The sequence below is a fragment of the Convolutriloba macropyga genome, chromosome 3 (assembly GCF_964194025.1).
Source record: "Convolutriloba macropyga chromosome 3, txConMacr16.3, whole genome shotgun sequence".
In the NCBI taxonomy this organism is placed as follows: domain Eukaryota; kingdom Metazoa; phylum Xenacoelomorpha; order Acoela; family Convolutidae; genus Convolutriloba; species Convolutriloba macropyga.
In genome coordinates, this window is record NC_134470.1 from 5,898,064 (window position 1) to 5,921,296 (window position 23,233).

General features: G+C 34.8%; 1 protein-coding gene across 2 annotated transcripts in view; it reads left to right on the top strand.

Annotated features, from left to right (window-relative positions):
* Positions 1-23,233, top strand: part of LOC142335895 (uncharacterized) — a 76,097-nt gene that overhangs the window by 43,080 nt on the left and 9,784 nt on the right. For both annotated transcript variants that reach the window (XM_075384247.1, XM_075384248.1), the window contains 3 exons: positions 5,817-5,944; positions 7,681-7,866; positions 8,051-8,914. In XM_075384247.1, coding sequence (XP_075240362.1) covers positions 5,817-5,944; positions 7,681-7,866; positions 8,051-8,914 — 1,178 coding nt within the window. The remainder of the gene's footprint in view (positions 1-5,816; positions 5,945-7,680; positions 7,867-8,050; positions 8,915-23,233) is intronic.

Below are 23,233 nucleotides of genomic sequence, written 5' to 3' on the forward strand. Positions count from 1 at the left end.
ACCCACCTACATGGATGAGATCAACTAATTGTTCGTAATTTTTAAGATAGTAGGACGTAATTGTTGAACTACTATGATTAAACTGATGCATTTTATGACTAATTTTAGACGACAGTAAATAATTCGTGACAAGTTTGTGCTCATAAAACCTATATCAATCAACGGAGAAGATTCATCATCACAAAAGACGATGTCTAAAGTTGATGTTTGTCAGGTAACTAAATAATTGGATTGTCGGGAAGAAATTTGATAAATACAGATGATGGCAAGATTGTCTAATTTATGATATGTTTTGGATAAATATTTGATGAATTTTTTTTATTTCGTTTTCTATTTGGGTATTTTTAAAAATTCTAACAAATTGGGTGGAGTTTGGTTGTTCTTTGACAAGATATCGCCACTTTGTGGTAAAAATCGGTATTTTTCGGGAAGATTTGAGTGTTCGTTTGGCAATTACTGCGCAGTTTTTGCTAGACCTGGGTTTTTTTGGCAGGAACTACGAATTTTTGTTAACATAAGAATTGTGTATTTTTTGCTAAAAATGGTGTTTTTCTGGACTAGAAACGGTTATTTTCGGGCTAGAATTGGTTCTTTTGGTACAAATTTGGTATTTTTTTCAACATTTTGCTATTTTTGGCAATAATTGGATGTTTCGTGTCAAGAATTGAGTGTTTGTTGCCAAAAAATGTGTATTTTTGAGGATAGATGTCTCTCTTTCCTTAAGAATTGGAATGTGTTATTGAGGGATTATCTTGCTAATCCATTTCGTGTGAACAGTTTGGACATCATGCGGTGAGGTACGTCTTTGTAAATTGACATTTGTAAAGTGTAATATGAGAAAACGTGAATGACCTAACTAATTTGCTGTTAAGTCTCTATCTTGCTAATCCCCTTCGTATAAACAGCTCAGGCATCATGCTGTGAAGTAAGTCTTGGGAAATTGACATTAGTAAAGTGTAATGTGGGAAGGGGTCAATGGTGCTGTGAGGTACGTCTTTGCAAATTGACATTATCAAAGGGGAGCTGAATAAGGTAAGGGGAAAGAAACAATTGATTGACATATCGTAAAAAGCCTCGAAATATGGAGCCACTGAAACTTAAGTATAAACAAGAACAATAATTAAAATTTTACATTAAAAAATTTAAAAAACTGACAATGAAAAAAGTGTCTTTCTTAACTTAGTTTTTTTTGTTTCCCAATTTAAGAAGAGGTATCTATTATTATTTTGAAACGTGCATTTCTGGCATTTTTATCTAATCATGTAATCTGTACTCAGCAAATGATCTTCAAGTGCGACTTTTCTCTGATTTAAAAAGTAGTAAAACAAAAAACATTTAATTACAAAACGATCACAAATACAATTAGAAATCACAAATATAATACATTATCAAAAAAATCAAGAGTCCAAATTCCGTATGCATAAGCTTCCTTCTCTGCACAGTGAAAGCTTTTTTTGGTGTCGATACGGATAGTTACTACAATCCCAGTCAGTATCCAAGTTGTTGAGAAGTTTGGAAACTTTTGGACAAACAAGATCATCTAGATTCTCCACATCTTTACACAAGTATTTTAAGAGGAGATTACACTTCTCCAACCCCTTTGCAAAGTATTCAGTTGTAGGTGAACAATGTTGGTGAATGATTGATGACAACTCAGTATATTCCAGTTTTACACTGTTCCAATTAATCCCATGTAAATTTTTAGTGTTCCACTTTGCTTGAAAAGTAGGTTTGTAGTCTTTGGGTGGGAGGAAACTGTATCCCAATACAATTCCGTCCTTGAAAACACCCAACTCCTTAACAATTTGCCCCTCCAAGCACTCAATATCAAACACAACGAGAGACATTCTTTTTTCTAGGTTAGATTATTAAAAAATGATTAGCAGTCTAGAATTTTGAATTAGATTTACTGTAAATAGAATTACTAATTTTGGTAGTCACTTTTGGTGAATTGAGCAAAATATGGGATCTGGAAGCAACAAATAAGAAACTCTGGATGAATAAGGGTAACTGAATAAAATAAGGGGAAAGAAACAAATGATTGAAACATCTTAAAAAAAACCTCGAAATGTGGAGCCAATGAAACTTAAGTATAAACAAGAACAATAGGGAACAAAAAACTATGTAGCCAATGAGATCCTATAAAACATTTTTTAAGACAATGAAAGTTGTGTAGAAAATGATTTATGCTAATCCCTTTCCTGTGAACAGCTTGGGTGTCATGCTGTGAGGTACGTCTTTGGAAATTGACATTAATAAAGTGTAATATGGTTGGGGGTCAATAACCTTACTGATTTGTTGTTAAGGCACTATCTTGCTAATCCTTTTCATGTGAACAGCTTGGGTGTCATGCTCTGAGGTACATTTTTGAAAATAACCTAAATTGTACGTAATTGTAAATGAGTCATCCTATCTAATTTAAAATTAAAACATTACCTTGCTAATCCCCTTTGTGTGAACAGCTTGGGTATCATGCTGTGAGGTACATCTTTGGAAATTTACATTCTTTAAATGTAATTTGGTAGGGGGTCGATGACCTTATTAATTTGTTGTGAAGTCACTATCTTGATAATCCCCTTCTTGTAAACAGCTTGGGTGTCATGCTGTGAGGTACGTCTTTGGAAATTTACATTAGTAAACTGTAATATGGTAGGGGGTCAATGTCCTTACTAATTTGTTAAGGCACTGTCTTGCTAATTCCCTTCGTGTGAACAGCTTGGGTATCATGCTGTGAGGTACACTTTTGAAAATCACGAAAACCGTACGTAAGTGTAAATGAGTCACCCTATCTAATTTATTATTAAAACATTACCTAACTAATCCCCTTTGAGACAACAGCTTGGGTGTCATGCTATGAGGTACGTCTTTGGAAATTTACATTATTAAAGTGCAATATGGAAATGTTTAAATGACCTAATTTAATATTAAGGGATTAACTTGCTAATCCCCCTCGTGTGAACAGCGTGGGTATCAAGCTGTGAGGTACAATTTTGGGATTTGAGGGAAAATGGGCTATACCTAATGTTAATACATAGGTACTTCCTTTTACCCCCCCCCCACTCTTGCTCAACTATTACTACTCATGTTTTTTTTACCAGTTAAGTTTGCGACCAATCAGAATTTAAAATTTTCTGCTAAACTTCAGAGCATTTTCTTATGGACTAAACCCTCTGTTGGCCAATTTTCCGCGCACCAGTAAATTTAATCGAATTTGTCACTGTGTCCTCGATAGAAATTCGACAGAAATTATGGAAGAATAATTTGTAAAAATTGCAAAAAATTTCCTCGGCATTACTCATTGCGATTTAAGAGGATGTAAATCTGCACTTGTTGATAAAATTGTTAAAGTCGCTTTTTTTTCAAAAATTGTATTCTAGATTGGATCTTAGCTAATTAAAAAAATCGAGCAGTCAATTTCAAGGTGATTTTATCTACAGTCACTGTTGTCCATAAAGCCGCAAGTAAATTATAGGTTTTGCGGCGTGGTAGAGTTAAATTCTTTTCATATTTGTACACAAATTTTAAGATCTTCTGGTAATAAAACACGAGTCCGCAATTCTGCACAGAAAATTTGAACTTTAATCTCTGCGGAACAGCGTTTGTTACTATGACAACTGCAATGCAACAATAGAATTTTAATTTTGAGACTGCTAGAATCCTTAGGTGATATCGAATTGAAATGATTTTTAAGTCAGTTTATAAACCAACTCATACAAGGCAGCTGCATTTTTACTACTTTTCCAGCAACTTCGAAAAATGTTCACGATGAAAATCGTTTGCTTGGAATCAATTTTGAGTCCTATGAACATTTCCGACACAATTGCAAACTTCACAAAATTAGACATTAACCGACTTACGTCGGACAAATTGCTCTCGAACGACAGGCGAGGCAATTTAGTTCAAAGGGGGCTGTAGCTTAGTTTTTTATGGGTGCAAAAAAACTCGACCAAGGAGGAAAGACTCCTTGACCATTCACAATGGAATCATCTTTCGAGGAGTTGTGCCTTTCATTCCACCCAAACTAAGACTCATGGTGATGGCCAAAGCTCCTGAGACTCACCCAGGCAAAAATTCAACTGAAACAGCAGTTCGAATGATGGCTTGGTGGCCCGGCGTCAGTCGAGATGTTCTTCGATATGTTAATAAATGCAAGGAATGCCAAGAAAACATGCCTAGCCTGGGGAAAACAGTATCTACTTGGCCGGAAGCTGAAGTTTGGGAAAGACTCCACATGGGCTTGGGCTACGTCAAGGATCAAGGCAATATATTAGTGATAGTAGAAGCGGAATCATGTTGGATAGAAGCCTTCCCTGCGGGAAATAGAACCTCACAAACAGTGAAGGTGCACTTGAGTCAAATCTTTGCAAGATTTGGGATACCAAGAATATTAGTATCAGACAATGGTCCTGAGTTTGTGAGCAGTGACCTAAAGCAATGGTGTGAATCACTGGGGATTAAAAAGATGGAATCTCCCATCTACCATCCAAGAGCAAATGGGATTGCTGAACGAGCGGTCCAAACAGTGAAACGGGCTATTCAAGCCTGGAGTCCAAATCTGAATGTGTCATTTGGCGCTTTCCTACAGCGGGCATTGATGACACATCTGAACACTTCCAAGACACGGGGCAAAACTCCTGTAGAACTGCTACTGAGACGCAAACTAAGACTTCCAGCAGTCACTGATTTTGATCTGTGTGAACGAGTCTTCTTCAAACCGACGAACAGTTCACCAACGGTTCTATCTACTTTAATTATCCGTAAAGGAATGAACACTTCGTTAATTCAACCGGACAATTCAAACAAGACAGTGCTTGTTAGTGACAACCAAATTGCACGGCTGGAACCTGAAGACATGAAGACTGAATCTACTGACTCACAGTCTGAGAGCAGTAGGGACGACATAGAAGTGGCATCACCCAACTCTACTGAAGAAACCTCAGTGGTTGAAGGGGAACAACCTTCAGTGGCCACGAGAACTTCAAGCAGAAACAAAAAACAACCAGAAAGATTTGGAGAAGCTATTCCTACCAACTTGCTTAAAAAAAGAGGTAGGATGTGATATATCGAGAAGTGGCGAACTTAGCAACTTAAGTTAAAACTTCGGTATATAAAGAAAACTTTCTTACCTGATATTTGGTGAAGTGAAATTGAATAATGGCTTCTAATTTGAACCGAATCGTCTTTTCAAATTTGTTCATACCACAAGTTTATCAGCGTACATAAACCATGAATTTGTGTGATAGATTTGACCTTCCCACCACCAGATATGATCAGAAACCAACTCTCCGACCCTCCCAGTAGATAGAAATGACATGTTCTCAGGTAGGGAGAACAATGTGTTAAGTGCAAAAAACTGCACTAGTTTTTGCCATATACGGCAAGGGAAAGAACTTGTTCACAACTAAGGTGTAAATTTACCCATATCAGTTTATCTATATCTAGGCGGATCTGTAAATTTTCATACTGATACGGACTATAAATACCTGTGAAATGTTGTACATTTAGGCCATTTTGAATTCAATTGTTAAAATAATGAAATTCTTTTTACTCGTGCTCGAGACCACGACAGTTTTTTAATCATTAACCTCATTTTAGAAAATTATCTAGAATGAGTCTTATCAAAAATTTGATGCACTCAAGTTATCGCAAAAATAGAGAAATATAAATTTAGAGAAAGAGAAAAGTGAAAATTATAAATGGATATCAAAAATACCGAAAGATATCAATCATTTCGCTGTTACACAAAAGTTAATTCTCTTTAAAGGTATCATATAATTTAAGATTTACTATTATGATATCTGTTGGGGTGTTTCTAGATTATACGATCTGTTGAAGCAGAACGAAATCTCAGCCTTCATTTGTGGTCGGATGGAGGTGGGGGACGACTTCCGAACTGACATCAATGGAAATGCTGCCAATTGCAAAGCAATGGTTGTCTTCTTAGGTTTGTGAAATTATTATGTAATCATTTGGATCTGTTCCTTTTGTGTGTGTGAATGAATGACATTAATGTGACTATGTGAACAAACCATGTTATCGATATCATTAATTCTTCTGTAAACACTCACGTGCACATTTTAAAGTGCAGAACGTCTGCAGTGCCAGAAGTTAAAATGCCAGAAGTTGCTTCTTAGCCAAAAGTTGAATTCCGTTTACATTCGTCATTTTAAAACGTGCGCGTTTGGTGTTTTAAGCATGGTTAAGTGACCCTTCAGAAGTCAGTTGGAAATTCTGGCTTAATATCTTGAACCGCGCCGCGGTTCTCGATAAACGTCAGAACTTCAAGCAGAGTCACGTAACCTATTCATCATGTTTTCATCATTTTGGAGCTAATTTGTTTCCTCTAAAACATTGTTAATTGACCTAACTATTTTTGAACTTGTTTTGACTCATAACCCAGAAAATCACGCAAACAAAAGCACGCTTAGAACTTATGAATTGAAAGGTAGGATCTTTTCCGTTTGTGCCCCCCACCAAGCTTAATGGGTTCATATTATTTGCACCCCCAGAATCATGTCCAATATTTTTATATAATGATTTACCATGTAATCACACGTGCTCTGTAATTGGGGGGAGCATAACGTACTGGGAGGCACAAACGGAAAAGATCCGAAAGGTATTTGGAAAATAAGGTTTTTAAAAACTATAGAAATTACGAGTGGGACAAGTTGAGGCCCTGCAACGTACTCTGAAAGAAACCGAACGATCAAACTAACGCATTCTCATGATTACTCCCTTTTGAAGTACTCAAGCATTCGAATTCTTTTTTTTACAAAAATTCAACTACCGGAACCAAAATCTTTGATTTCTTTTATAATGTTAGTGACTAATCAGTTACGTAACGGTGTAATAGAAGGCTTAAGAAGTGCAAATGAGAAGGTGGAGTCCATTTGTATTAAGAGCTGGTATTAAACGTCAATTATTTTGTGACCGTTCATCTGACCGCTTTTCGTTTGGGGGCACTATGTGCGGGGTGCCTGGCCATAAAGCATGGTGCTTGATTGATAAAATTTCAGGATCTTTTCCGTTTGTGCCCCCCCCCCCCCCCCCCAGTACGACATGCGCCCCCCAGTTACAGATCACGTGTCATTACATAGTAAATCATTATGTAAAATGTGGCACGTGCGTCTGGGGGGTGCCAATAATATGCGCCTAATAAGCTGGGGGGCACAAACGGAAGATCCAAATTTCAGTGTGCTACCACAGTGAAGTAAACCGATAGCTGTACTAGAATTTTCAGATTGAAGTTTTTAATTTGTTATAAAAATAAACCGAGGTTGCTTAGCGTAGCTTGAAGAACCGAAAAAAAAGATCTCAGATGGCGTGCGTTGGTCAAAGGCGCAGAGTTGGAGATTCTTTGTTGCGTGAACAAATGACAGCTAAAGTTAGAAACAACTTCTAAATATATAGATTTTTAACTAAATAATAACTCAAATATGCAGCTGATGCTAATTAATGCACTATGTATTAATTAATGCACTATGTGTTAATGCTAATTAACGCAGATATAAAACTTCATTATTTGATTTTGGGTGTTCTCTTACTTCGCAAATATTTTGTGCACATTGTTTAGTTAGGTATCAATATGTTATTTACATCTATAGACGCATGTATTGGGGTTAATGAAGTAAAATATCCAAGAATTTGAAAAAAATTCTACCGTAACGGCATTACTTTTAGACGAGGCGTGGGCTCAGAGCGGAGAGTGCGAGGCAGAATTCTTCTCCGCCATCTCTCTTTACAATCGGAAGAAGACTCCGAAGATTCTGCCAATTGTAGTGGACGGGTTCCACTGGATAGATCCAGAACAACACTCGGAGGCGCATAACATCACATCTAGATTCCAGTGCTTAACTATACAGAGGGGTGAGCATTTTTCAAAAAGTTACTCCTTAACTTTAAGATAGTTCCCACATTTTTCGCAAGTTTTAAAATTTTCACAATAATTCGTGGAATTGAAAATGTGCAAAAACTTTCCTGAGAGAACAGGAACTGATTTTAAATTGTATTCCTAATTTCATCTGTATGAATTTCATCAAAACTTTTTTAGGCTCCGAAACCGATGAAGTTTTCGAGAAAATCATCGAGAAATGCCGTGAACTAGTATTCCGACAGAAGTCGTTGAGTGAGCAGAAAAAGAAGACGAAATCGGAAGTAACTGAACAAACTAACAATCTCATTGAAAGTTTCATCACTTGTGAAATTTGTCACAATATGTTCACGGATCCGCGCATGCTTCCTTGTAATCATACATTCTGTCTCGGCTGTCTGAAATCATGGAAGGAAACTTTACATTCAAAGGCTCTTGAGTTTTTGTGTCCGAAATGCAAGACTAAATGTGATCAGAAAAACGTTGACCAGTTACCTGTTGACTTCAAGGCTAATCAGCTCATCGAGGTCTTTCATGGATCTAAAGTTAATGATTCAAAACTTTTGAAAGCCGACAGTAGCGCTAAGCCGAATAATTTGAACATTTCGTCTGAACTTGAAAAATGGTTCGCGGACCACAAAATTCCAGCGGAAGCTCATAAAGTCTTGATTGATGAGGGTTTCGAGACTTTGGAAGTTATACTGGACCTAACAAAAGAGGATTTGAACGGACTCAGTGCCATGAAACAGGGTCATAGAGCGATGATTTTAAAAGCCATAGAACACTCAAAGCCGAACTTCGAATCTCTTCTGAAAAGTGAGGAGATGAAAATGATTGAGAGTGTGTCTGACGATCGAATTCTGACGTCTGGAACACACCCTAATGACTCATTGAAGTTCTGGGCAACCTTCGATGAAAAACAGTTAGAGGAAACTGCAAATCAGTATAAAAACTTGGCGCAAAAATTGCTCGAAGCTGAAACTTCTTCAACCGATTTGAAAACGGACAAGCTCTATAAGATTGCCATGGTTCTATGTGAAACAGGTTTGTTTTTTTTTTGTTTTTGTACAGTTAGTTGCTATTTATAATTTGGCAGCCATAATCTAAGTAGTTTACTTGTGATTTTTACTACCGCTGTATAGCCAGTTTTTTATACCTTCAAAAAGCAGAATGAAAGAGAAGTTTTGATAACGGTAATTTCGTTCGAGTATAAGCAACCAGAAAATGAATTTCCATAAAAACATGGAGTTTTTTAACGTAAAAAGAGAAATAACTGGATAACATCTAACTGGATTTTCTGCACAGTACTCTTATTTGTCTAGAATTTACAGCAACTAAAAATCTATCGATTTTCAGTTGATCCATATAAAAACGAAGGAAACAAAATTGGAATGTTGCTCAATAGTTTCTGGAAAATAGGCGGTTTCAAATGTAATTTCGTGATTTCAACTTTTACTTTTCATGCGTGTAATCAAGCCAGCAAATATTTTGGTGCAGTGCTATTAAATAATTATTTAATTTCGTGTTTAATTCTCTTAATTATCTGAATTAAAAATAGATAGATTTTGCTGTATTACTTTGTTGGTTTTTGTTCCGACCCCACCTTATTGGGGGAGCAACTATATGCTCAACTCGTTTTTTTGTTCAATCAATTATGGCCGCTCGATATGTTCATCGTACAGAGTTGTGATTGGTTTCAATAGAAAGACCGTCAAGCGTACAATATCAAATTAGAAAGATATCTGAATTTTTTTGCGAGTTATTGAGTTTTAAGGTTTTGTGAATGATTCCCGGCGGATGATTCCCGTTAATTTTGTTAATATTTTCCGTAATTTTTGCTCAAGTGTTGGCGAATTTTTTAAAGAAAATGTTAAAATTGTCACGAATGGTGTTATTGGTTTTACTCTTTTTTGAACAGTGTTTTTTTGCAAAATTTTTGGAAATTCCGTCTTATGGAAAATGGCACCAAATATGGTTCTTCATCCCAGTCTGTCCAAATTTACTGGCAGTACAGACCTGGAAACTTCTGACGTTTTCTTTGTTTACTCATATAAGGGCGCTTTTTACTTCAACTTCCTAAGATATTCTTCTGGAATTAAAATTTTGCTAACTTTCGCTAACTTAAATCGATCTTTGCCCGAAACGCATTATTTTTTTATATTGAGTTTCTTTTGCCAATTCACGTAATACACTGCGATTTGGAACAAAAATGTTTGCTTAATAGACTTGCGGCGGTTTCAGGGCCATTTTTGATCAAAAGAATCAAGGCTTTACAATCAAAAGGGGTTCTGATTTTTTTTAGGGGCGCTGTCTTTTTAACATGTTTTTGCACTTTTTATGCCGATTACAGACAAGTCTAGATAAAGATTTTCCAAGAATGAGCAATTTATTTATCTTCAAATTGAGGCCCGATAAGCAAATTGTGTTTTCGGGAAGCCCTCAAGGATTTTACGACTTCGACAAAGTGTTTTTGTAAAGTTTTAATCAGTCTTCAAGTTTTTGCCTGCATTTTTTGTTCAATTTGTAGTCCTATGACTTAGAGTTATTGTTCAAAAGTCTGACTGCCTTCTTGAAGAGGTAAGGGTGATCAAAATATATAATGTTTTAGTTGACGCGAAACTGCTTTTCTTACATTAAATATATTTGTCTTAAAAATAGTAAGTTATTTTTTTGAAAATTAACCACCGTTTTAACCCGATTGCTTCCAACTTGAAGCTTAGTCTCATTAGTGAGCTGTCCCATCTTTTTTAGTTACACAAAAATTAGTCTCCATTGCGATTTGATGCTTTAACTAATGGTGTTATTATTTTGATAGCACGAAATTTCCATAACAGTTTTGTGATTTCCGATTATTTTTTGAATCTACTTGAGTTTCTTTATGGCGTCGTGTCAAATTACCACATTAATGACAGGTGCCGTTGGATTTGAAAGGGGATCAACTGAAAATTTGTAATCTTTAGTCAATACATTATGTCTGGTGGTTATTAAACTGTTGATTTTATAACTTTGTAACAACAAAGTTGTCATACGTTTTTTTGTGATTTTCGTAATTTGTCTATATTTTTTGTTTGGTCTCTTGTCAAGTTATCATATTGGGTTTTCCATTGGCGTTGAAAGGAAGCCGAAATTAATACGTATGAATTTGTTTTGAATAGCTCACATTTTTAATGCCGTCGACAGTTTAATTTGATGTTTTAATAGAATTTTCGATAATTGCTTGTAGTTGTTGTTCTTGATGTAGTCGTCTGATATCTTCTGAATAATGAAAGGTCTCAATGGCTTAGTATCGAGATGAAAGTGAACTTATTTATTATCCTAAATTGAGAGCTTTTGGCTTTTGTTTTATTTGTTTTCAAAAAGATCTATATAATTTTGAATTTTGACTCTTTAACTTCTTTATGCATCTTGTACTTGTAACTTAGTCTCATTCATGAGAGGTACCATCCAATGTTTGTAAACAACGCACCTATGACTTTGACACTATTAGTGATAATTAATATTTTGGTGAGTTTTTAAGTGAACATATATCTTTTCAGGTAACAGCGTATGGGTTTAATGGCTTCAACACCTGGTGTTTTCGTAAGTTTTATGCTAATGTTTGTATCTTACCTGTTTTTAATTGTTGTATTTTTTATGACTTAGTCTCACTAATGACAGACTTCATAGATTTACATGTGAAGCTATCTAGTATTTGTTTAATTTAAAGATAATGTTTGTTTTGACTTTTGAATTTATTCGGTTTCAAAAATGTCAACGGACTCTGTTTTGTTGACTTGTTACCTGGTCTCATTAAGGGCAGGTCCTATCTACTTTTTAGTGTAGTACAAGTTTGTTTGTTCATCCTAGGTTTAATCTGATGCTATTTTCACTTTGTTAGTAATGTTTTCTAGAACAAATTTTGAGTTTTTCCCGTTATCAATATTTTGTTTGTTTTTTTTTTGGTTTTCTTGTTTGTTTTGCAAAGTAGTCTCATTATTGTCTGGTCTCATTAGTCTCTGATGGGACTTTCTTTAATTTGTTTAGTTGTGAAAGTTGATAACAATTTTTCTACTCACACTATTTGTTTTCGAACAGTATGCGAGTTTTTGAAAGTTTCCTACCTCTCTCTAATTTGATAAAAGTTTAATTTAAAGTATAGATGAGTGAGTTATGAACATTATGTGTAAACTCACATCACCGAACCTCTTTGTAAAAATGTATACTGTCACATTTGAGCTAATCGTGGTAGTTTAGGTTAGTTACTTTACGATTGCTCTGGAAAAGCAATATAGTATAATGAGACCTATTTACTAAATTAGCCTGTACGATAAATTGTTTTAACTTCCCGCATTGGTTTTAATCAATTTTGTGAGTTCTTTCGTCTCAAAAATTGTAATTGAGTGTACTTATTTTGATTTTTGCCTCTATATATATATATATATATATATATATATATGAAAAATTATAAGCTCTCCCTCTTTTGTTCTCATTTGGCTCTCAGGATTCTAATTTTGTCCGCTGTCAACTTTGTATTGTAGTGTAGTGCATATTAGTTTGTTCATCTGAGGTTTAATATGATGGTATTTTGACTTTGTTAGTAATGTTCTTTAGCACAAACAAATTTTGAGTTTTTTTTCCTGTTAACAAAGTTTTGTTTCTTTCTTTATTGTTTTATTGTTTGTTTTGTTATTATTTTATTGTTTGTTTTGTTAGGTAGTCTCCTTACTGTCTGGTCTCATCAGTCTCTGACGGCGCTTTCTTTAATTTATTTAGTTGTGTAAATGATAACAACTTTTCTACCCGCACAATTTTTTTTCGAACAGTATGTGAGTTTTTGAACGTTTCCTGCCTCTTTCTGATTTCTTAAACAGTTAAATCAAAATATAGATGAGCGATTTCTGAACATTATGTGTAAACGGACATTACCGAACCTCTTTGTTAAATATGTATGCTGTCACATTTGAGCAAATCATGGTAGTTTAGGTTAGTTCCTTCACGGTTGCTCTGGAAAAGCAAAGCATTATTGCGTAATGAGACCTAGTTTACTAAATCAGCCTGTGCGGAGAAGTTTTTCTAACTTTTTTCATTGGTTTTTCTTATTTTTGAGAGTTTTTCTTGTTCTCAAAAATTGTAATTGATAATAATTAAATTATTTTTCACTGTAGTCCACTTTTTATATAGCCAATGATTGTAATGACTTGTATAGTTTGTTTTTTAAAAAATTAAACTGATTTTTTTCTTTTTTCGTTTAGGTTTTCAAGCTGCCTCTTTTCTTTGCAATATTCTATGGTACTATGGCGTTTTTTTCGAAGCTTTTTGATTTTTTTTATGTAATCAATGTTCTTTTAGCTATGACACGATATTTTGTGAAATATTACGTTTGCCAGCTCTTCCCGTTCTTGAGTTTAGAACCAACTCAACAGAAGTTTATTTAATAACGTCTTCACATAATCATTCCTATTTTAAAACATTAGTTTTCTTCTATGTACCCAGCTCGTGTGTAAGAACTGGGAACGGCCGTTGTCTATTAGTAAACAGTTCATTTGCGGAGTTTTGTTTCTCGTACTCGTTTTTTCACTCGTATTCTTTCCTCTTAACAAATTTTGTATTTATCACTGTTCCAATTAACTTTTTGACCCGACGCACAGCTGGATGGAAATGGAGGGCGAATCAAGTCAACTGAGAAAGCAGGTGATCAATTGCTGAGCTCGCTCACAGGCTTTATCGCAAATAACAACGAACAGGAAAGTAAAATAAAAAATCTTGAGAACATGGAATTTGATATGAATGAGCGCCTCAGAGCACAAGAGAGGAACACGAGCAAAACTGCCTAATTATCTGCAACCCAACTTTCGATTCAAGAGCAAGCAAAAATGTACTGAAAAATTCCTTGAGATTATTTAGCGATTCTCTGAAAATGAATCTCACTGAAAACAGAATAAAAACCTGGAATTGCTAATGGAGATCAATATGACTCGGTTATTTGCAAGTTTGTCTATTTCAACGAGAAAGACAGAGCGTTTGGTGCAGGACGAAAGTTAGAAACTGCAGAAAACAGTCTGAATAACAAACCTATTTTCTTGAATGAACGATTACCAAAATTTGAAGCTCAACTCAGGGCTGAGGCAAATAGTTCGAGCTTCATTACTACGACAATTAATTGTAGCGTATCTGTATTTGTGAAGCCGAACAGTAATGATACTGGCTATCACAACATTAATAAAATAAGCAATCTTCAAATGTCAAAACGAGACAACCTTAAAAGGAAATACTGCCATCATGATGACAATACAGTTGATGATGATGGAGAGAAGTCGCCAGACTTCAAAAACATCTTGAGTTGCTGACTGAACAAAAAACACTGGAAGACGGTTAGCAAACAAAAAATATATTTTTCCTTTTGTGCTAATATTATTCTGGTCTTATTTGGAATCTTTGGGAAGCAGTCCCTATTTTGAGGCCCAGTAAAACAAAAAGTGTTCAATTATTTACGACAAAAATTTCCAGATTTTTTTCTTTTTCTCCTGAATTTTGATTTCTTGTTTAAAAAATGACTGCGATAGCGATTAAGCGTCTTATTTAATCATCTAAACAATTAAATTTGAAATATAGTAACTGACTGCGATTACGCGTCACTATAACCAAAAATCAATGAGAGAAAAAAAATTGTTCGTACAGCAAATTTTATGGCTGCGATAAAGCACCTATTTAAACTTGAAGATGTCGTTTCTTTTTCTTTATCATTGTGAAAACAGGATCACTTAATAAGAATCAAGTTTATGTTTCTTTTTCTTTATCATTGTGAAAACAGGATCACTTAATAAGAATCAAGTTTATCAACTGATTGCGCTGTTGAAGTTGTTAAATTGGAAACTTTCTCCAAGTACATGATCTTAGCAGAAAACTATTATTTTCATCGTTTTCTTTTTTCCTTTTAAGCTTTATACACACACACACACACTTATATATATATATATATATATATATATATATATATATATATATATATATATATATTTAGAAAAAAAATTCTGTCTACTTTTTTTTTCGAAAAAAGAATCTTTGATTCTGGTAGCCAAAGTTGTTTTAACTCTAATTTTATATTTGTTATAACTGGAAGTTAATCTTAATGTTTATACAAAAAATTAAGATTAACTTCAAATTCTAGTAAACAGTTTAGATAGTTAACCCTTAGCCGTCTGCTTAACAGAAACCTGAATAAACGAAGAGTATGGCACTGCTTGTTTGCAACTAGACAGTTACCAAAGAATTGTCACTGTCAGTAGGGTTATAAAAATAGAGGACGAGTTTCTGATTTTTTGAACGACAAAATAAGGTTTGAAATAGTAAACAAATACACCACCAGTGAGTGCCAAATTTTGTGATTGAAACTTTGTTCTAATTTGAAAGTTTTTTCAAGTACAATATACGTCACACCAGAAACGGCCAACAAGAAAATAAGCACAAGCCTAGGAAATCATTTTGAGAAAATAGTTATTCCGGAAAAGTTTTTGATCTCCTGGACGCAAATCATTATGGTTTCAGACGACAAAGAGGAACAATTGGTGCTTTAGCGCAGTTTGTGTAAAACGTTAGGGACACTTTAGAAGACCAGACGAAGTGCTTGATAGGGTTGTTTCTAGATTTGAAAAAAGCATTTGACTCAGTTGATCATAATTTATTTCTTAGAAAAATTGCGCAAGTATGTTTGAGAGGCCCAAGTCTTAGATATGGCGCTGAATGAACGAGTCCGAGATTAATTACTTTTGCCGGGTCTCAAGATTCAGTTTTAGGACCACTACTTTTCATCATGTACTTCAATGACATCAGACAACAATGCAGCTGCTCCACAATAACTCTCTATGCCGACGATACTGCTCAGCAGCCACAAAAAGATGCAATTGAAGTTCTTTTTTAATGTGATATTGACAACATCGGCCTCTGCTTAAGCAATAACAAACTGGCGATCAATGTTGAAAATGACTTCTTTTTATCTTTTTTTCGTAAAAAGAATATTTTAATCTGGTAACCAAAGTTGTTTTAACTCTAATGTTATATCCGCTAACACTTTTACCTTTCATGCTATAATCCATTGAAGACAATGGTTGTCCCGCTCTTCTTCCACTTGTACTCATCATTTTAGTGCAACAAAATGCAAAAAGCTCTTCATGCTTCAAATTATAAGATCTTTATACAAAAATTAAGATTAACTTCAAATTCGAGTAAACAGTTTAGATTAATTACCCTTAGCCGTCTGCTTAACAGAAACCTGGATGAACAAAAAGTATGACACTGCTTGTTTGCAACTAGACGGTTACCAAAGAACTGTCACTGTCAGTAGGGTTATAAAAATAGAGGACGAGTTGGCGTTTTTTGAAAAACAAAATAAGGTTTGAAATAGTAAACAAATACACCAGCAATGAGTGCCAAATTTTGTCATTGAAATTTTCCTATAATTTGAAAGTTTTTTCCGGTAGAATATACGTCAAACCAAACACGTCCAACAAGAAAATAAGCACAAGCCTAGGAAACCACTTTGAGAAAATAGTTATTCCCGAAAAGTTTTTGATCTCCTGGTCGCAAATCAATATGGTTTCAGACGACAAAGAGGAACAATTGGTGCTTTAGCACAGTTTGTTAGAAACGTTAGGGACTCTTTCGAAAACCAGACGAAGTGCTCGATAGGGTTGTTTCTAGATTTGAAAAAAGCATTTGACTCAGTTGATCATAACTTATTTCTTTGAAAAATTGCGCAAGTATGTTTGAGAGGCCCAATGATCGAAATTATGAAATCTTACTTATCTGACAGAAAACAAAGTCTTAGATATGGCGCTGAATGAACGAGTCCGAGATTAATTACTTTAGCCGGGCCTCGAGATTCAGTTTTAGGACCACTACTTTTCATCATATACGTCAATGACATCAGACAACAATGCAGCTGCTCCACAATAACTCTCTCTGCCGACGATACTGCTCAGCAGCCACAAAAAGATGCAATTGAAGTTCTTTTTTAATGTGATTTAGACTACATCGGCCTCTGCTTAAGCAATAACAATCTGACGCTCAATGTTGAAAATGTCTACTTTTTATCTTTTTTTCGTAAAAAGAATATTTTAATCTGGTAACCAAAGTTGTTTTAACTCTAATGTTATATCCGCTAACACTTTTACCTTTCATGCTATAATCCATTGAAGACAATGGTTGTCCCGCTCTTCTTCCACTTGTAATCGTCATTTTAGTGCAACAAAATGCAAAAAGCTCTTCATGCTTCAAAATATAAGATCTTTATACAAAAATTAAGATTAACTTCAAATTCGAGTAAACAGTTTAGATAGCCGTCTGCTTAACAGAAACCTGGATAAACGAAAAGTATGACACTGCTTGTTTGCAACTAGACGGTTACCAAAGAATTGTCACTGTCAGTAGGGTTATAAAAATAGAGGACGAGTTGGCGTTTTTTGAAAAACAAAATAAGATTTAAAATAGTAAACAAATACACCAGCAATGAGTGCCAAATTTTGTCATTGAAATTTTGCTATAATTTGAAAGTTTTTTCCGGTAGAATATACCTCAAACCAAACACGTCCGACAAGAAAATAAGCACAAGCCTAGGAAACCATTTTGAGAAAATAGTTATTCCGGAAAAGTTTTTGATCTCCTGGTCGCAAATCAATATGGTTTCAGACGACAAAGCGGAACAATTGGCGCTTTAGCACAGTTTGTTGAAAACGTTAGGGACTCTTTGGAAAAGCAGACGAAGTTCTCGATAGGGTTGTTTCTAGATTTGAAAAAAGCATTTGACTCAGTTGATCATAACTTATTTCTTAGAAAAATTGCGCAAGTAGGTTTGAGAGGTCCAATGATTGAAATTATGAAATCTTACTTATCTAACAGAAAACAAAGTCTTAGATATGGTGCTGAATGAACTAGTCCGAGAGAAATTACTTTTTTCGGGCCTCAAGATTCAGTTTTACGACCACTACTTTTCATCATATACGTCAATGACATCAGACAACAATGCAGCTGCTCCACAATAACTCTCTCTGCCGACGATACTGCTCAGCAGCCACAAAAAGATGCAATTGAAGTTCTTTTTTAATGTGATTTAGACTACATCGGCCTCTGCTTAAGCAATAACAATCTGACGCTCAATGTTGAAAATGTCTACTTTTTATCTTTTTTTCGTAAAAAGAATATTTTAATCTGGTAACCAAAATTGTTTTAACTCTAATGTTATATCCGCTAACACTTTTACCTTTCATGCTATAATCCATTGAAGACAATGGTTGTCCCGCTCTTCTTCCACTTGTAATCGTCATTTTAGTGCAACAAAATGCAAAAAGCTCTTCATGCTTCAAAATATAAGATCTTTATACAAAAATTAAGATTAACTTCAAATTCGAGTAAACAGTTTAGATAGCCGTCTGCTTAACAGAAACCTGGATAAACGAAAAGTATGACACTGCTTGTTTGCAACTAGATGGTTACCAAAGAATTGTCACTGTCAGTAGGGTTATAAAAATAGAGGACGAGTTGGCGTTTTTTGAAAAACAAAATAAGATTTAAAATAGTAAACAAATACACCAGCAATGAGTGCCAAATTTTGTCATTGAAATTTTGCTATAATTTGAAAGTTTTTTCCGGTAGAATATACCTCAAACCAAACACGTCCGACAAGAAAATAAGCACAAGCCTAGGAAACCATTTTGAGAAAATAGTTATTCCGGAAAAGTTTTTGATCTCCTGGTCGCAAATCAATATGGTTTCAGACGACAAAGCGGAACAATTGGCGCTTTAGCACAGTTTGTTGAAAACGTTAGGGACTCTTTGGAAAAGCAGACGAAGTTCTCGATAGGGTTGTTTCTAGATTTGAAAAAAGCATTTGACTCAGTTGATCATAACTTATTTCTTAGAAAAATTGCGCAAGTAGGTTTGAGAGGTCCAATGATTGAAATTATGAAATCTTACTTATCTAACAGAAAACAAAGTCTTAGATATGGTGCTGAATGAACTAGTCCGAGAGAAATTACTTTTTTCGGGCCTCAAGATTCAGTTTTACGACCACTACTTTTCATCATATACGTCAATGACATCAGACAACAATGCAGCTGCTCCACAATAACGCTCTATGCCGACGATACTGCTCAGCAGCCACAGAGAGATGCAATTGAAGGTCTTTTTCAGTGTGATTTAGACTACATCGGCCTCTGCTTAAGCAATAACAATCTGACGCTCAATGTTGAAAAAACGATTAATCTGAACTTAGACGTGAAAACTATAATGAATGATCTAAGACGGAACAATGCGAGCCTTAAAAAAATCAACGAAGTAAAGTATCTAGAAGTTTTACTGGAACACAAATTGGATTTCAAAAAACACATAAATAGCGTCGCAGCAAAATTGACGAAATTGACAGTGTTGTGTTTCTCGTACTCTTTTTTTTACTCGTATTCTTTCCTCTTTACAATTTTTTTTTCACTGACTGTTACAATTAATTTTTTGAGCCGACGCACAGCTGGATGGAAATGGAGGGCGAATCAAGTCAACTGAGAAAGCAGGTGATCAATTGCTGAGCTCGCTCACAGGCTTTATCGCAAATAACAACGAACAGGAAAGTAAAATAAAAAATCTTGAGAACATGCAATTTGATATGAATGAGCGCCTCAGAGCACAAGAGAGGAACACGAGCAAAACTGCCTAATTATCTGCAACCCAACTTTCGATTCAAGAGCAAGCAGAAATGTACTGAAAAATTCCTTGAGATTTTTTAGCGATTTTCTGAAAATGAATCTCACTGAAAACAGAATAAAAACCTGGAATTGCAAATGGAGATCAATATGACTTGGTTATTTGCAACTTTGTCTATTTCGATGAGAAAGAAAAAATGTTTGGTGCAGGACGAAAGTTAAAAACTGCAAAAAAACGAAAAGTATGACACTGCTTGTTTGCAACTAGACGGTTACCAAAGAATTGTCACTGTCAGTAGGGTTATAAAAATAGAGGACGAGTTGGCGTTTTTTGAAAAACAAAATAAGGTTTGAAATAGTAAACAAATACACCAGCAATGAGTGCCAAATTTTGTCATTGAAATTTTGCTATAATTTGAAAGTTTTTTCCGGTAGAATATACGTCAAACCAAACATGTCCAACAAGAAATTAAGCACAAGCCTAGGAAACCACTTTGAGAAAATAGTTATTCCCGAAAATTTTTGATCTCCTGGTCGCAAATCAATATGGTTTCAGACGACAAAGCGGAACAATTGGTGCTTTAGCACAGTTTGTTGAAAACGTTAGGGAGTCTTTAGAAAAGCAGACGAAGTGTTCGATAGGGTTGTCTCTAGATATGAAAAAAGCGTTTGACACAGTTGATCATAACTGTTTCATAGAAAAATTGCTAATGTAGGTTTGAGAGGCCCAATGCTTGATTTTATGAAATCTTACTCATCTGACAGAAAGCAGTCTTAGATATGGTGCTGAATGAACGAGTCCGAGATTAATTACTTTTGGCGTGCCTCAAAGTTCAGTTTTAGGACCACTACTTTTCATCATATACGTCAATGACATCAGACAACAATGCAGCTGCTCCACAATAACGCTCTATGCCGACGATACTGCTCAGCAGCCACAAAAAGATGCAACTGAATTCTTTTTTAATGTGATATTGACAACATCGGCCTCTGCTTAAGCAATAACAAACTGGCGATCAATGTTGAAAATGTCTACTTTTTATCTTTTTTTTTCATAAAAAGAATCTTTTAATCCGGTAACCATGAAACTCTAATGTTTCATCCATTAAAGACAATGTTTGTCCCGCTTTTCTTCCACTTGTACTCATCATTTTAGTGCAACAAAATGCAAAAGCTCTTCATGCTTTAAAATATAAGATCTGTATACAAAAAATTAAGATTAACTTCAAATTCTAGTAAACAGTTTAGATAGTTTACCCTTAGCCGTCTGCTTAACAGAAACCTGCATAAACGAAGAGTATGGCACTGCTTGTTTGCAACTAGACAGTTACCAAAGAATTGTCACTGTCAGTAGGGTTATAAAAAATAGAGAACGAGTTTCTTATTTTTTGAAAGACAAAATAAGGTTTGAAATAGTAAACAAATACACCAGCAATGAATGCCAAATTTCGTCACTTACATTTTGCTATAATAATTTAAAAGTTTTTTTTAAGTACAATATACGTCAAACTAAACACGTCCAACATGAAACTAAGCGCAAGCCTAGGAAACCATTTTGAGAAAATTGTTATTCCGGAAGACTATATGTCGGTTATATGTGGGGATTTTACTATAAATCATCACACCGTTTCATCAAAGTTGAAAACTTTGCAAGATGCCGCGCTGTCTTTTGATCTGCATTATGTAAAAATGCGAACTGCGCTAGAGAAACAAGGACTAGTAATTCTTGTTTTCATGCCGTGTATTCGAACTTTAAAATTGATTTGAAAGTGTTACCAGCTACACTAACAGATTGTTATGCTCTCTTATTTGGATTCTAGTTACTCAAATAGAATAATTTAGAAAAAGAAAAATTGATGATCGTATTATTAAAATCAGGAAAAAACTTAATGACGCTAATGCAATTATTAATCTTCAGTTTTATATGCAACATGAATAACTGAAATTTGAACTAACCCTTGATAAATTAAGTTGTGAGGAAGTCATGAAAAATTTCAGTTGCTGTTGAATAAATATGTTGAAAAATTTGTTCCTACGAAAATTTGTAAAGGTATAAAAAATAAAAAATTGTGGCTTGACAACGAAATAAAACATCTAGCTTACAAAAAACGAAAACCAATACCAAAATGTTATGGGAACAGAAGACAAAAACGATCAGCTCAAATTCAATGCACTACGTAACAAGCTGCGAAAACTGATCAGTAGAAAGAAAGGAGACGTATTATCAGCGGTTAACAAATGCAGATGGTCAGAAAAACTCGCAATCAGTTTTTGACTGCTTTAGTAGATTAGAAGAAAAAGTTGCAACGCAAGATGGGTTCAATAAAGAAACAGCTGATAAATTCATAGACTAATTTTTTAGTTGTTAAATTCTTAGCATCAAATTTTGAGTCCAAAAAGAGAGTGTTTCTAAAAGCCGGAGTATCAGTACAATCGATGCGACCAGCCATGGCCACTTTGCTAGAAGTACGGGAAATAATGAATAAAATGCCAACCAAATATAGCACAGATGGTTTTGAATTGAACATGTTTTTTCTAAAGAAACTTGAATGTATAATTGTGCCAATAGTAACAAACTTAATCAACAAGTGTATCGACGAAAGAAGTTTTCCAACGTGCTTGAAAGAAGCTGTCATAGTAGCAGTATATAAAAGTGGTGACGTCCGGAATCATCTAACTTCAGAGCAATTTCTGTTCTTCCGACCGTTGCAGAAGCCTTTGAAATATAGTTGTAAAACAAAATATCTAATTTTTTCGAAATTTTTGATCTCCTGCACGCAAATCAATATGTTTTCAGACGACACAGAGGAACAATTGGTGCTTTAGCGCAGTTTGTTGAAAACGTTAGGGATTTTTTGGAAAACCAGACGAAGTATTCGATAGGGTTGTCTCTAGATATGAAAAAAGCGTTTGACACAGTTGATCATAACTTTTTCATAGAAAAATTGCTAAAGTAGGTTTGGGAGGCCCAATGCTTGATTTTATGAAATCTTACTCATCTGACAGAAAACAGTCTTAGATATGGTGCTGAATGAACGAGTCCGAGAACAATTACTTTTGGCGTGCCTCAAGGTTCAGTTTTAGGACCACTACTTTTCATCATATACGTCAATGACATCAGACAACAATGCAGCTGCTCCACAATAACACTCTGTGCCGACAATACTGCTCTGCAGCCACAAAAAGATGCAGTTCTTCTCCAATGTGATAATGACAACATCGGCCTCTACTTAAGCGATAACAAACTGCCGCTCAATGCTGAATAAACAATTAATCTAAACTTAGGCGTGAAAACTATGATGAATGATCTAAGACGGAACAATGCAAGCTTTAAAAAGAGCAAGGAGGTAAAGTATCTAGACGTTTTTCTGGACAACAAATTGGATTTCAAAAAGACATAAATATGCAAAATTGACGAAATTTACGGGATTGTTCTACAAACTAAAATTGACGCAGCAAAGTTGACGAAATTTACGGGATTGTTCTACAAACTAAGGTTTTTGTTGAGCATTAAACAATCAGTATTGGCATATAAGTTTTTTATTCAACCATTAATACAATATGGAGTACTTATTCACGGACTTGCAAACAAGACAAACCTGAAAATGATTGAAGTTAAAATCAAACAAATTGCGCCAATTATTTTCAGGAAACAGTCAACAGCGAACGAACGGAAAAATATCGAATCTTCCTTGCA